Genomic DNA, 14098 nt, shown 5'->3' on the forward strand with positions numbered 1-14098 from the left:
TTTTGCAGTCGCCTTAGGGTTTTGTGACTCAGTGCTCCTAAAGTGCTGGATGCCACAGTTTAAATCCTGCTTTATACCTGGCATGCTGTTTGTACCTCTTTTTATACCTCACCTGGAACGTCCAGGCGAGTGATTTTCTGCAACAGCAAAGGAAGTGAATGTTACTGTAAATTAAATCCTCTGGTGGCTCTTAGTTTACATTTGCAACTCTGATTCGACAAAGGAACTCCCTTTATTTTCACAGAAGAATCATGTAGGTTTCAAAGCACCCTGACTTGTTTTTTGGCTTTTCTTTCCTTATTAAGTGCAGGCAATGTCAGTGGCAGCTGCTGCAACCTTCAACTTCTTTCTCACCGTTTCTGTTTTTTAAACAACAACTGAGAAATTCTCAGGGCTTTGGAAAAGCCAAAAAGCTGAGCCGCGAGCTGCCTTGACTCTCTCACGTGAAAATGCTGTCCTTAAAATTGAATTGTCTAGGATTACACCTGGAAAGACTGAGGCACAGTGCCATGTCCCTGCCCCTGTGGTATTTGCCTGACAGGGTTTGTCATCCACCTATTTTACATTTGCTGGCACATTGGCTTGGAAACCTGAGGCCTCACCACTCAATGCTTGCATGTTTGGAGGTCCCTGAGGCTTGGGTTGTCCTTCTAAATATATTTAAGCTATGGCAGTTGTTTATGATTTCATATTCAGCACTGTAGCTGCATGACCAGAGGCACAACTCCATTATCCATGAGGTGGATAAATGCCCCTGGATGTCATGTTAAGAAAACAAGGATTCAGCTGAAACTTTGGGGTTTTTCTCTTCTTTCTCCCTTTCCCTTCCCTTCTTTTTGTTATGTTGTTTTTTTGTTTTTTTTTTTTTGGTTGTTGTTGTTATTGTTGTTTTGGTTTTTGTTTTGTTTTGTTTTGTTTTGTTTTGATAGAATGGAGCAGCTTTTTCCAAAGCCAGAGGAAGCCAGTCAGGCCAAGACAGCACTAGATGGGTATGTACAGTGTCGCTGGTTCATGCAGCTCTTCTACAAGTCTCAGAACTCACTTGGAACTGCAAATCCAGGGTCCAGTTCTCACTCTTCTCACTGTCACCGGGCTCTTTCTGTTTTGAAGGAGGAAGAGATACACTTTGTAACTTTGCTCAATACACTTTGTAACTTTGCTCAGTAAAGAGAGTATGGAAACATCCCTGTAAGGTAAAACTGAGAAATAGCTACATCTTCACAGCCTTTGCCAATGCAGTCCTTTGATTTGTTGGTAATATTTTAGGAAGAAACACTTGTTCTTTCTGAGACAGAAGTGTTGATCCAGGGTTTTGTGTCCTTTCAAGCTGGGTGTTGAACAGATTGCCTGCTTTGCCATGCAGCTTCCTTGTTGCTCTGAGAAGCTCCTGGGGCACACAACCCTCCTTTGTCCACTGCAGGTGTTCAACCTGCTGGTCTCTGTTCTGTTACCTGCTTGTGCTGGGTTGTAAAGCTCTTCCCAAGCCGGAAAATGTCAATTTCTGCATTCCCCAACTGCATTCCAGCCCTCATGACTAGTGCTGGGAGTGCTCTTAGGTGCTTGAAATGGGATATTGTGTCTTGCAAGATTGCATGCAACCAAAAACACCCACCCTGGGGAATCAGAAGGTCCCTTGTCATATTTGTAGTTGGGATTTGTTTGGAAACAGTTTTACAGAAGACTTTTTGTTAACTGATCTCCCAGTGGAAAAACAGCACAGATGGTTAAGGAGAAGGATGTGCTGGGAGCTGGCTGCCTTTCGGTTTGGATGCAACATGATAATGTTGCTAATTAGCAGAATGGCCATTTAAAGGCCTGGTTTCTGCTGAGCAGGAGGGAAGGTGCTCTGGCTAAGAGCTGTCCCTGGAGAAAATCCAGACCATGTGAGGTGTCATGGTCACAGGGGGCTTTCCAGAGCTCTCCTAAAGGTTTAACTTGCTCTTCTGAGATCAAGGATGTGCCATGATCCTGCCACCTGCTGCACTTCAGGCTTTCTTTAGAGTCCCTGCAGCGATGTGTCCAAAATACTAAATTTGAACACTAATTTCTCGTGGTGACTTAACATCAAGGCCATGTTTGGCTATCGTTATGGTTTTTTTAACTTATTTAAGTTTCAGCTGAAAGCATCTGTTTTCCTGGAGCAGTGATGGATTGGGAAGGTGGATACTTTTGCACAGATTTTTTTCCTGTTCATCACTCTGGTGTGCCAGTTTTGGTCACAGAAGTAATACGAGCACATGACTCACCTTTCAGCTTTGTGTAGCTAAAATCACTGTGAGGGTGGCCTTGCTTGTGCCTGTATCACACAGGTGATGCTGCTGCCAAAACTCTGTTGTTGACCCACATCCTGAGCTCATGTTTTCACATCTCCCTGAAGCCAGAGCTTTAAAATCTTTAAATGAAAATGTTACAGTTGAATACATTTAAGTGGCAGGGTGACTGTGGCTGCTCTAAGTGGTTTCTGTGTGCCATGGACATTTAAATGTGCTTGATTAATGTTCTCCACTGAATCAAGTTAATAACCCCTTGCATTAGGCACAGAACATTCTTGCTGCAGCTTTTTTACTCCTTATGCAACATCGAGTACCCTGGGTAGACAGAATCCAAATTCTGTGTGGCATTTGCATCCCTCCTTCTCACTCAGCCTCACAACTGTTTGTGGAAGTGAAGTGTACACTCAGAGGATGTATTTGGGGGATAAGATTTCCTTCTTTCAGTGGGTTGGGGTGTCTTTCTGTCGAAGAGTTTTAATGCAAAGATGGTCTTTCTGTCCTCTCTCAAACAGCACGTGGTTAGGAAATTCCTGGTATTAATATCCAGTCACAATATTCCAGTGTATTTGATCGATCCTTTGATTCTGGGATTGGTTGATAAAGACATTGAGCAGATCAGAAGCTCTCCTGATGGCCCCAGCCCAGAATGCAAATACTTCTGTGCTCCAAGAGACTTCACTACCTTTGCACTACTAGACAAAACATGGAAACATGATGTAAGTGCGTGTTTTCTGTTCACATTTGTGTATTTTAATGCATTCTTTGATGTTCTTTGATGTTGTCACATAATGCTTCCATGTTTGTATCTGAATTCATGTGGTGGTAATATTGTAGGCAGAGGAAACTTTGTTTGAAAGTAAAAGTTGCCCATTTACTAGCCTGGATACATTAGGAGTAATTTATAGCTGAAACTTTTTAGAAGCTGTCTGCAATATTAAAAAAAACCACTGGTAGTCAGAGTCTATGCCAGAAGGAAAGAAAGAAGGTCTGTTAGAAAGGAAGAAGGAGAACCTGGAGCCTGTAATGTAGGTGCATCAGTTATAGATCTGGAGTTTGGGAATTTATCAAGAAGGAAATGCAGTTATTGATGTGACAATTATCACAGTCTGCTGATTTACATTTATTTTAGCACATCTTTGTAATTAATACCATTTCACTTAATGTATTGCTGATACTTAATGGTATCTCTGGTTCTCTGTGGTGTTACGACATTTTTAATGGCTGTGTTAAAAATAGAGGTGTAGCATGTGATGAAGGACAATTTTAAATCCAATATTATTTCATCAATTAAGTGTCATCTGGAAATATTTATTAGAATAATTTCTACAGACTAAAAATACCAGTGACAAACAGCTTTTTTTTCCCTTTTTTTAAATTTAATTTTTTAAATTTTAATTTTTAAATTTTATATTTAATTAGAAAAAGCAGAAGACACTGAAATGATCAGTGACTATTTCACTGACAAACTTGAGTGAAGAAGGGTGTCACTCTGGGCCTAATTGGGCAGCTGTTTTACCCACAGGTGTGAAGGAATTCCAGAAACTAAGAGAAAAGTTGTATGGCAACACACTGAGATAAATCCATTTTCCCATTGCTTTGTGTCTCACTGGTAATTTCTGTATCATTCAGGGGAGCAGCTGATATGCTTATACAGAACATTTCAAGGGGGGGATTTGAAAGGCTCTTCAGGTGCTGATTGTTTTGGTTTTGTTTTAAATCAGCCAGAATTTAATTCCCTTTGTAGAAATATGAAATCCTGTTACTTGAGGGCAGTGCTTAGTGTTTGGTGAGATTTTTATTTGCCCCACAAAAGAAGGTTTTGGACTAATCATTTTTGTGTTATTATTCAAGGACTTAGGAACACCAAATTTGGCAGAAGAACAATTTTAGAGAATAGTTTCACAGTGCAGGGTAGGGTGCTATGGCAAGGAACATACCTAATCCAAGCATGGTTTACAACATTTATTTGTTGTTTTATTTTGTAATTTGAAGGACAAAATTTAAGACAAGGAAAGAAGGTGGTTGGAATTGCTTGTGACTGCTGGTCTTCAAGCTCTTAGAGACTTTTGATTCATTTGTGCTTAAGCCTGATTAAAAAATGAAAATGAGGAATGGTGTGAGTTAGTAATAAGCATTTAGCTTCCAATTTTAGGTTTCTCTAATCTTTAGCCTGCTCTGCCTCCTGTCTTCCTCTTTTTCAGGTGGGCCTGTTTAGAACTGCTGAGAAGATGGGGTTCCAGTGGCTAAAGATTATAAACAAGGACCCCCGCTTGGATGGGATGGATGACTTGTCTGGGATGGAAATTCCCTTGCACTACATATTCAAACTGGCATCCCATGCCATTCACCTGGTGGTCTTCTATGAGAGGAGTGGCAATTTCCTCTGGCACGGACCCCTGAGGCTCAAGCAACACATGGACAGAAAGTTTGTGCCTTTCCGGAAACTCCACTTCGGCCGCTACCCTGGAGCCTATGAAAAGTGAGCTCACAACAGGGGAAGGAGAAAGCCACCATGGCACTCCCAAAATTCCTTCCTCTGTGTGTAAAACTGCTCTCTTTCCTGTAGTCAGGTCCTAAGATTCAGCTCAGAGTCAGACCCCCCAGAGTGCAAGCTTTGAGAATACAGTTTCTGAGAAAATGAGAAAAATATTGAGGCATTTCACACATCAGAATAAATCTGTTTAACTTTTTCCATTAACTTGACCCCTTTCCTTCATCCTTTTAAAGCATGGAATCTGTATGAGTTATATGCCTAAATGTTCGAAGGAAGATGTGTAAGCTGTTAAATAATCCCTCTTCAATTGTTATGAAGGCTGAATAGTTTATAAAAGGAAATAGCTTCAAAGTACAGAGGAAAATTTGATTCTGAAGTGCATCCCATACTTAGACAACCAAACAGCCTGAATTTTAAGATGCACTGAACAACATCTCTGAACAAATTCAAGTCATGAGTCAGTAAAGGAATCAGTGATCTGACAAACCAGCTTGGGGTTTGGAGGTGTAGGAATTGTTTTTAAACAAAGTTTTGAAATGTGTGGGGAATTTGGTGAAGCTCTTGTTGCTTTTTTTCATTTATAATTGGTTTGGCCTGTATTTGGACAGAGGGATCACTGCCAGTAGTGTGCATTAAGATTATAACCTGAGTTAAAGGATAAAGTGCCATAAGATTTGTAATGGAATTAAATAGGGTAATATATTATCTCTCTTTCCATGCAGGCCAGAACTTCTGCTTGTTTCCATTGATGACTTAAAAGTTCAAATTCCAAAAAATCCGTCCAGTTTTCTAGAGGAGATGTCCCACTCTAGATTTCTTGAATGTAGGTACAGAGAAGCTCGGGCTTTCTTTCAGGTTAGTGGTAACTGGGTGGTGTCTCTGAGATGAAATATGTATTTTCACTGATGGACCCAAACCTAAGAACAATTCACTGATTTTTTTTGACCTAAATGGTACTGTTCACATGCACAAAGCTAAATGCAAAACTTGATTCTCATTCCACAGACTTACTAAGTGGTAATGAAATCAAAACTTTACCTGAAGATCATGGCCTTTTTTGTTTTTTGACTTGTGAGCACATTTTTTCCAAAGAGGGAACCAACATATCCATAGTTTTTACACACCTTTACCGTTACATGGATCTTATGTAAATAAAACTAACTTGTTTTATTAGAGACACAAATAAAACTTGTGTGTCTTCATGGCTGAAAACTTTCCTTACAGCAGTCCTCGAAATTTTGAGAAGTGTTTAATTTCACATTTTTTGAACTATGTCATGTAGTTCCATGTTCCTCATTTGGCTTATCTGAAATGGTCACATTCCAAAGTGACTGATTCAATTGCTTTTCTGACTGTGTAAGCTAATGTTTTCACCACTATTCATAGCATTGTTTTTAGAATTTTGCTGCTTGATTTAGCAGATAAAAATGCCTCTGCTGTAGTGTGGGGGGGCATTTTGTCCTAACTTGGAAAGCATATGAGTTATAAAGTGATCAAGAGCTCACAGTTAAGACTACAGGGTCAGAGTCAGGCCACTGAATCCGAGCCATCTCTGAGTTCATGGAAGGGGGGAAAAGGGCATTGGAGGCTCCAGTCTGCAGTCATTCAGGTGTTGGGGAAAGGGAGGACCACTCCTGTTCACTCTAGCAGGTTGCAAACCCTTGTTTGGGTAGCAGGGAGGGTCACAAGGGCATCCATGTGTTGTCCCTTCATGTTTGGAAGACAGAAAAATATAATCCACTCAACCTCCAGGCAGAAATCACCACAGGCAGAGAAAATGTGCCCCTAATGTTTATTGAACTTTGCTGGAGCTTTACACTGAGACAAGCAGCTTGCACCTGTTTTGAAAAGTTTATTTCGGCTGCTTGTTGCCCAAGAGCTCTTAAAAGAAATCCATCACAAAGCCGAGTGGTTGTTCCTTTGTTAGAATTGGTAATGTTTGCCCAGCCTCCCATGTTGGTTTTGGCTTTGCAGGGACGGCAGACCTTGCGACAGTTTTGTCTGGAAGATTTTTGTGTTCACACCGTTTCTCCTTGCCAGCTCTCCTTAAAACTCAACACCCAACTCTAACACTTGGTGGCGCCAAATAAATTAATCATGGAGTTCTGGAGCTTGGAAAAGCCTTGATGTGCCGGCAAGGACTGATTCTGTCCCTGTGTTCTCCTTGGACTCCAGGAACTGACTTCATCATGTGCAGAACAAGGGCTCACCCATGTTGCTGCCAACTGCTGAGAATCAGAGTCTAATACATATTTTCTTATTATAGTCTACTATAATGTGAATTTTCATTTTTGTGGTTAGGGAAAAAAAGGAAGGTTGATGATTCAGAGTTTTAATTTCCACTCTGTCATTCCAGTGCATGTTCTGAACATGAACTGTGTGTGTAAAAACAGATATTGGCCCAGGTATTACTTAAGTAAATTTTTTAATGCTATTTTTCCCTAGGATCCTGAAAAAATAAAGGGGCAAGTTTGCTCTCTGATAGTAACTTGCTTACTCTTACCTTCCAGCTGTATCCTGATGATGCCTCTCTTGATGCAGTGGAATTCAGGAAAAAGGCAAAATCCTTGCTTCATCTGGCTGCCCTGACACTAAATAACTTGGGAGTGAAGTTCTGGCTGAGCAGTGGAACATGTCTTGGTAAAAATTTGTGTTGTGTTGCATTTTTAAACTCACCTGAAACTTTAAACACTTCATCCTCCACTGCTTGTGATGTCAGCAGAGGCCAAAAGTACTGGGGTAATAACTGTATTGCAATAGGCCTTTTTTCTCCTGAAAAAAAGCTTTTTCTTTAGAAACCTGAGCAGCAGAGATGCTGAGCAAATTTCCAGTGAAGCATTTAGTGTTGTTAGCAATTACCTGTGTTGTGTTCATCCCTGCTAGGAAGTAATCAACAGTTCCCTAATTTGTGTGACTTGGAATTCACTGAAGTGCCAGTTGGAAAATGCAGTAATGAGCACATTGTTCTGCTGTCCAAGTACACTCTAACCCTGTTTTTGTTCCCATGCAATAAGATGCTTGTCACTGACTTCTAAAGTACAGTTTACATTGATTTATTTTCTTTCAAAACAAACTTTTAATAAAATTGCAGTCCATTAGAGTAGGTAATGCAAATTTTCAGTTCTGCTGAAGGTACAAGTGTCTTATCACTGGTGAGGATTCTTTGTGAAGACTCATGTGTTCACATTTGCCTTGTATTTTTTTAATACTAGGAAATACAATTTTCTGAATGAAGAGTTACTAAAAGATGCCTTAATGAAACAGACAAAAGAATGTCCCACTTTGTGTCTTTCTGCTTTGCAGTGGTGATTGAAAGATGATTAACATCTTGGATGCAGTGTAAAACAATAGTTGCAAATCAGAAGCACAGCTGTGGCCCTGTAGCTGTTAACTGCTGATTAGATTTGGTCCCACATAAGGAATTTTTTTTTAATGCATTTAAATTAGGAAACTGAAGATACATTATCTTTGTTTTCTCTGACATTCTTGGCTTTCTGAAGGGAGAGACATGGCCATAAGTGCAGTAATACTTGTTTCCTTCTATGTGGTTCATCCCATACTAAAAAAAGGCAGAAGTCTTGTTTATGGCCTCAAAAGTCAAAGACTTTTGCCTGGTGATCTTAGGGCAGTTCATTTTTGTGTTGCTTTGTTTCTATTAAATTCACGTTCCTGAGTTAACTAGTTTGGGATTTTTCTGCTTTATTTTTCACCCTCAGGCTGGTTTAGGCAGTGCAATGTCATTCCTCACAGCAAAGATGTGGATTTGGGAATCTTTATAAGGGACTACAAAGCAGATATCATTCCAGCCTTTCAGAAAGCAGGGTTGCCACTGAAGCACAAATTTGGCAAGGTACATAGAAAATGAATATTTTACTTCATGTGTGTGTTTCTGTAGATTTGTAACTTTGACTTCAGTTGCAGAAGTGTTTAATATTAAAAACAATGCAGAGTTACTGTGTTTTCTTCAGTCAGAATAGAAATATATCTGTATATCTAATGAAAATGAATTTGTTTTCTGCTGACATAAGTTGCTTTATATTTTTATGTGTATATACAGTGTGTATTTTTGTCTTCCAGGTGGAAGACAGCTTGGAACTCTCTTTTCAGGGAGAAGATGATGTGAAACTTGACATTTTTTTCTTCTATGAAGAGGATGACCACATATGGAATGGAGGAACTCAGGCCAAATCGGGCAAGAAATTTAAGTAAGAACTGGATTTGTACCACTAGTAGGAAAGAAATTGAACAAGCTAGTGTTTACTGATGGCATTTTGTGTGCTGTTGCCTGGCAAAGCCTGTTCTCTTTGTGGAAATGTGGATGTCAGAGGGGAATCAGTGGAGATTCTGCACTCTGAGACCAGTGAAGCAGAGAGAGAACAGTCCTGTGCCTTGCTAGAGAGTAAATGTCAGATCTCTTGTGAAATCAAAAGCAGGGCTGGCATATCATACATCAAGCAGATCTTATCTGACTGTGACAGGCCTCCCAGTTACATAAGCACCCTAGATGAGAAAAAAAATCTCTAAAACAGTGTTTATTGCACAATCTAATTTTGTAGCAGAACACTAATCCTTAGGCATCTGTCTTGATGAGGAAGTATTATGGCAAAAAGCCTCAACCCTCCTTCCACAGAAAAGCCCACAATTTGGGATTTTGAGGTAGCAATTTGGAATACTGGGTTGTGACAGCAACACAGACAATTCCTGCAGGCCTTACTGTTCATGTTCTCAAAATGGAATTTTGAATAGGATCCCATGTTTCTTGTTTCACACCTTTCAGTATTAAATCAGCAATGATTTAATAATTTAATTTAATGATTTAATCCCAGTCAATTTAGCAAACTGAATATGGGTTTTGATAATTAGATTTATTTCTTTCAATCATATGCTTCACTCAGAAGGAGATTGCTGCAGACTAGTTGAAAATCTTGTAGATTTCTATAGGATTTCATTATCTTTCATATTTTGCCTGAAATGTATTTGTTTGTATTTAGCTAATGGGAATTTAGTGAGCACTGTCATCCAGTTGGAGATAATGTCTAAATCCTTGTCTTAGTTATCTTTGTTCTGAAGTGATAAATAAAGACTGGGAAAGATATTTTGATAACCAGCTTCCAAAGGCACATTTAGAAATAGACAAAAGAAAGAGCTCTTGGAATATCCCCACAGAAGATGTGCTATATAGCAAAGTATTTTTTTTTTTTTAGAATATAGCAGCAGTTCCAGTTTTCATGTGTGGTGCATTCTGAAAAGCAAGCTGACCAATAAATTTCCTTCCTCCTCTTTGTGCTCTTGTTGCATCTAAATTGCAGTAGCTGTTTACATGCCAATGGACTTGACACTGCTCCTTCAAAATTCCATCAAACCTTGGATACTTGAGATATGTTTTTCCCCTGTTTTTTTGATAATAACTGGTCCAAGACATGAGAACTGGGGATCAGTGTGACCCTGTGCTGCACTCCAGATTTTGTATCCCTGGATATTACAGCTCTTTTGGAACTCCATCTTTCACAAAACTTTCCTTTTCTTGTAGCCTCATAGTTATTTTTGGAGGTAGCTTATTAAAAGTTCCAAACATAGCTTTCTTGTTCAGTAATAACTTTGTTGAGGCATAGCATCATAAGGAAGCCAAGCCTCTAATTCTGAGCTGGTGTTTCTTAGATTAGTACACACAGAAAAAGACCAGGAAAACTGCTTGTTTACCACCATAAAGGCCCTGAGCCATGTCAGATCTGTAGCTGTTCAGAATCCTTAGCCAAGTAATTCCAGACTTGTGTTATTCCAAATACACCCTCAAAGAAAAAAAAGAGACCCAGCTTTTGTTACTGTGAGATGTGGGAGCACTTGGCATGCTTAATCTAACTATTTACAACACCAGAATGACATTCAATTTTGCTTAATCTCCAGCCCTGTCAGAGTTTTGGAGGAAGACAAAAGTGAGGAGGTCAGTCAGAAGAGAAATGGTTGTTTGCTCATGCTGAATCCTAAATATACTCTCACAGTTTTAAAGGAATTATAGTGTCAGAAGAGATTGCTGATTGCTACTGGGTCATCACAGAGGAGGGTAGAAGTTCTTTTCTAAGATTAAAACTGAAGCGTAGAAGGTGTTTTCTACAGAAAGCTAAATATTTGTACAGGCATACTTTGTGTACATCTAGATTAGAGGGTGGAGAGCTAGAGCATTTCTCATTGAGTCCCTAAAATATTTCTCATAGTCATTTTTAGCCTCTGTTTCCTTGGAGAGATGGTTTCGAACCCTCACAGTCTGGCTGTGTGGTTTGCTTTTCCATGTGTACAAACATTTCGTCAGCATTCCTGACACAAACATGTGCATCCTCCTGATACTGTCTTGAGTTGCAGCAGTTGAGGCTTCTTTGTTTGCAAATTTAATATTGGACAGTTGTAATTTCCAGCAGGGAATGAGTATCTACAAAAACTGAGTCTGGGAATCAAATCCACACTGTTTGCTTTAGTCCTTAAAATGAGCTAATTCTGTAGATTTTTAACAAAGAGGACTTTGTGTAAGAGTTTAGTTTAATCAGCAGTCTCTGGATATATATCCAAAAAATGCTTGATCACTTTGTTCTTTCCCTCCACTTAAGGCATATGAAGCACAATTGTTTTATTTTATTATATTGTTTGCTGAGAGCTTAGAAATTAAATTAACTTCATGCTTGCAAGAAGATGGAGGGGGAGTTCTAGTTCATCACCCAAATACACAAACCTTTTTTAAAAGGACAAAGTGCTTATGGTTTCATTTTAACCTGTGAAAAGGAATTTTAGGATCACTTTTTTTTAAAATTGTTTTTGTATGGAAGTCTTCAGAGCTTCAGAAGTGGGAGGGATCCTCTGCAGGAATAGTGGGTAGACTTTGATATTGTTTGACACCTCGACTTCATGTGCTGGAAATTTACCTGTGAGCAGCCACTGCTGTAAGCATGCAGTGCTTTCTAAAAGGGGTAACTATTAAATCCCATTTGTAACAGGCAAAGCAGAGGCAGGGATGAACCTATAGGTGGCAGAATGATGTGAACACAAGCAACAAAAGAATTAGGAAGGCTTCTTCCTAAGCGCATGAAGCAAATGTTCACCATTTACTGTTGATAACACCCTTGTCCAGTGTGTAAGAGAAAAAACAGCATAAATGTAACACAGCCACTTGCCGCAGTTGCTTGCTTTCTCCTTGAACTTACTTAGAGGTGCATTCTAGCCTTTTGCCAGTGACCACACCCTTTTGTTCTGGCACAGGTATCTCTTTCCCAAGTTTACTCTGTGCTGGACTGAGTTTGTGGAACTCAAGGTCCATGTGCCCTGCGAAACCCTGCAGTACGTGGAGGCCAACTACGGCCCAGAGTGGAAGGTGCCTGTGAAGACATGGGACTGGAAGAGCTCACCCTTCAATGTGCAGGACAACGGAATCTGGCCTATTGATGAGTGGGACAATGTCATCCAAATCTACTGACCCCTGTCTGCTGGCAGAGCCTCTCACCAGAACTGTCAGTTTGTGACTTCCCAGTGCCCAAAGGCATCGGCATCTGTTTCCTTTGTAATGCCCCATGTGTTTCCTGAGGAGGCATTTTCCTCCCTTTGCTTAACAGGTGTTTTCTTCACCTTCATTGTGCTTTTTCCACCTGGTTAAAGGAGAAGATGAAAAGCAACTGGAGGGAAGGGAAGCTGAAAGAAAAGCTGCACAAAGGGAGTAGAGAGGACTGCAGTGGACTTATGGGCAGTTGACTGTTTAAATGTAAACAGTGGCCAGGTGGCTTTGACATTCCTGGGATCATCAAAACCTTCAGACTGTTCAGTTCTCAAGCTTGAGAGAAGGTTAGGATGGGAAAATCTCAGAGAAGTTACTCTTTTTTCAAAGGAGATGTGTGACTGTTTAACTTCAAAACACCAGATTTACGAGTACCTCAAATGTGCTTGATTTGAGACTGGTACATCCCTACCATGAGCAACGGGTTGCTCTTTGGAGTGGAATGTTTCTGTGGCACAGAACCTGTGTGACCACCTGCTTTACATCCAGGAGGTATCTGGTAATCGTGGAACACTAAGTGAATGGAAGGAGAAACTATTGACACTGGACATTTTTCAATTTGTCCTTCTTAAAGAATGTGAAGGTGCATGCTGCTGGGATGGCTTCCCTATGAAAAGAAATAAAATTCTGGTTTTAATATCCCAGTCCTTGTGTTCTCCCTGTAAAATGTTTTACTGTTTTTTAGCAAATTACAGCTATCCCTGCTTTCCTGCAAGTAGATAGAAATGGGGGTTATTCACAGTTTTCTGTTCCACAGAACAGAGGCTTCTCTTTAAGGGAAAGGAGAAATGTGTACAAATACCAACTGTTCCATCAAATTTGCAGCAGCAATCCTGCCAGTCCTCTCAGTTTCAGTTTCTCCTGTCACTGAAACATTGGAGTAAATTGTTCAGCTTCTGGCAACAACTTGTCAGGCTGGCTCTTCAATTGGATGGTAACTTTGTTCTGCCTGGTTAAGAAGAGAGAGATGTAAAATCCTGCTAACACCATTCACTTGCTAAAGTAACCATGATATTATAAGGGATAACTTCTCAGGTAGAATTTTTTCTGTACCTTTTCCTTAAAATGGAAAAAAAAAAAGTGAATGTCCTTGTGGTTTCCATGCTCATAACTCTGTTGTCCTGAACTTCTTGGTGTAATAACATGCAGTAAGTCTGTGAGTTTCTCAGATGTGATAAATGTTTAAGAGTGAAAGAAAAGATGCTCTCAGAAAATTATAATCTGTCAAAATTTTTTACTTTGTAGATGAAAAGACTAATGAAAAAAAATGCATGTCCCTGAAAGGGAGGATGTCTTGAATAGTTGATTATACCTGTAAGGTATTCTTCAGGTTAAAATGTTTTCTCTTCAGAAGATACAAGTGTATATTTAACACTGATTAAAAGGAGAGTCTAATTTGCAACTTGGGATGCTGTTTCATCCTTTGTTTTGTCATCTTGGGCAGCATTTAACACACTTTGTTGCAGTTATCATGACATAATGCATAGAGGAAAATCCTGAAATGTTTCTTATTCTGCTTATTGACTCACTGTCTTTGAGCATTTATTTTTTAATAAAGATACTTGGATACAGTAAAGATACTCTGAATAAGGCAGAAGCCCACATGTAGGAGAAAGGATCCTTCAGTTGCACAGAGAGATGGCACATTGCACATCTCCTGTCACTCTCTGTGCAGTGCTCTGGCAGAGATTTCCTGCTTGGATGCAGATTGGGTGCCCAGGAGTGGTGTGAACCTCATGGAACTGCTGCTCTTTGAGGGCACATCATGAGGCTGAAGCCTTGGCATTCCCACAGAAA

At 39.8% G+C, this 14098-nt stretch overlaps 1 protein-coding gene across 1 annotated transcript in view; it reads left to right on the top strand.

Annotated features, from left to right (window-relative positions):
• Positions 1–13708, top strand: part of FKTN (fukutin) — a 17030-nt gene extending 3322 nt beyond the window's left edge. Inside the window, exons 2-9 of the mRNA XM_014309928.2 lie at positions 930–989; positions 2786–2989; positions 4475–4752; positions 5490–5622; positions 7278–7407; positions 8484–8617; positions 8845–8972; positions 12013–13708. Coding sequence (XP_014165403.1) covers positions 930–989; positions 2786–2989; positions 4475–4752; positions 5490–5622; positions 7278–7407; positions 8484–8617; positions 8845–8972; positions 12013–12226 — 1281 coding nt within the window. The 3' untranslated portion in view covers positions 12227–13708. The remainder of the gene's footprint in view (positions 1–929; positions 990–2785; positions 2990–4474; positions 4753–5489; positions 5623–7277; positions 7408–8483; positions 8618–8844; positions 8973–12012) is intronic.
• Positions 13709–14098: the final 390 nt, after the last annotated feature.

The sequence above is a fragment of the Geospiza fortis genome, unplaced genomic scaffold (assembly GCF_000277835.1).
Source record: "Geospiza fortis unplaced genomic scaffold, GeoFor_1.0 scaffold208, whole genome shotgun sequence".
In the NCBI taxonomy this organism is placed as follows: Eukaryota; Metazoa; Chordata; class Aves; order Passeriformes; family Thraupidae; genus Geospiza; species Geospiza fortis.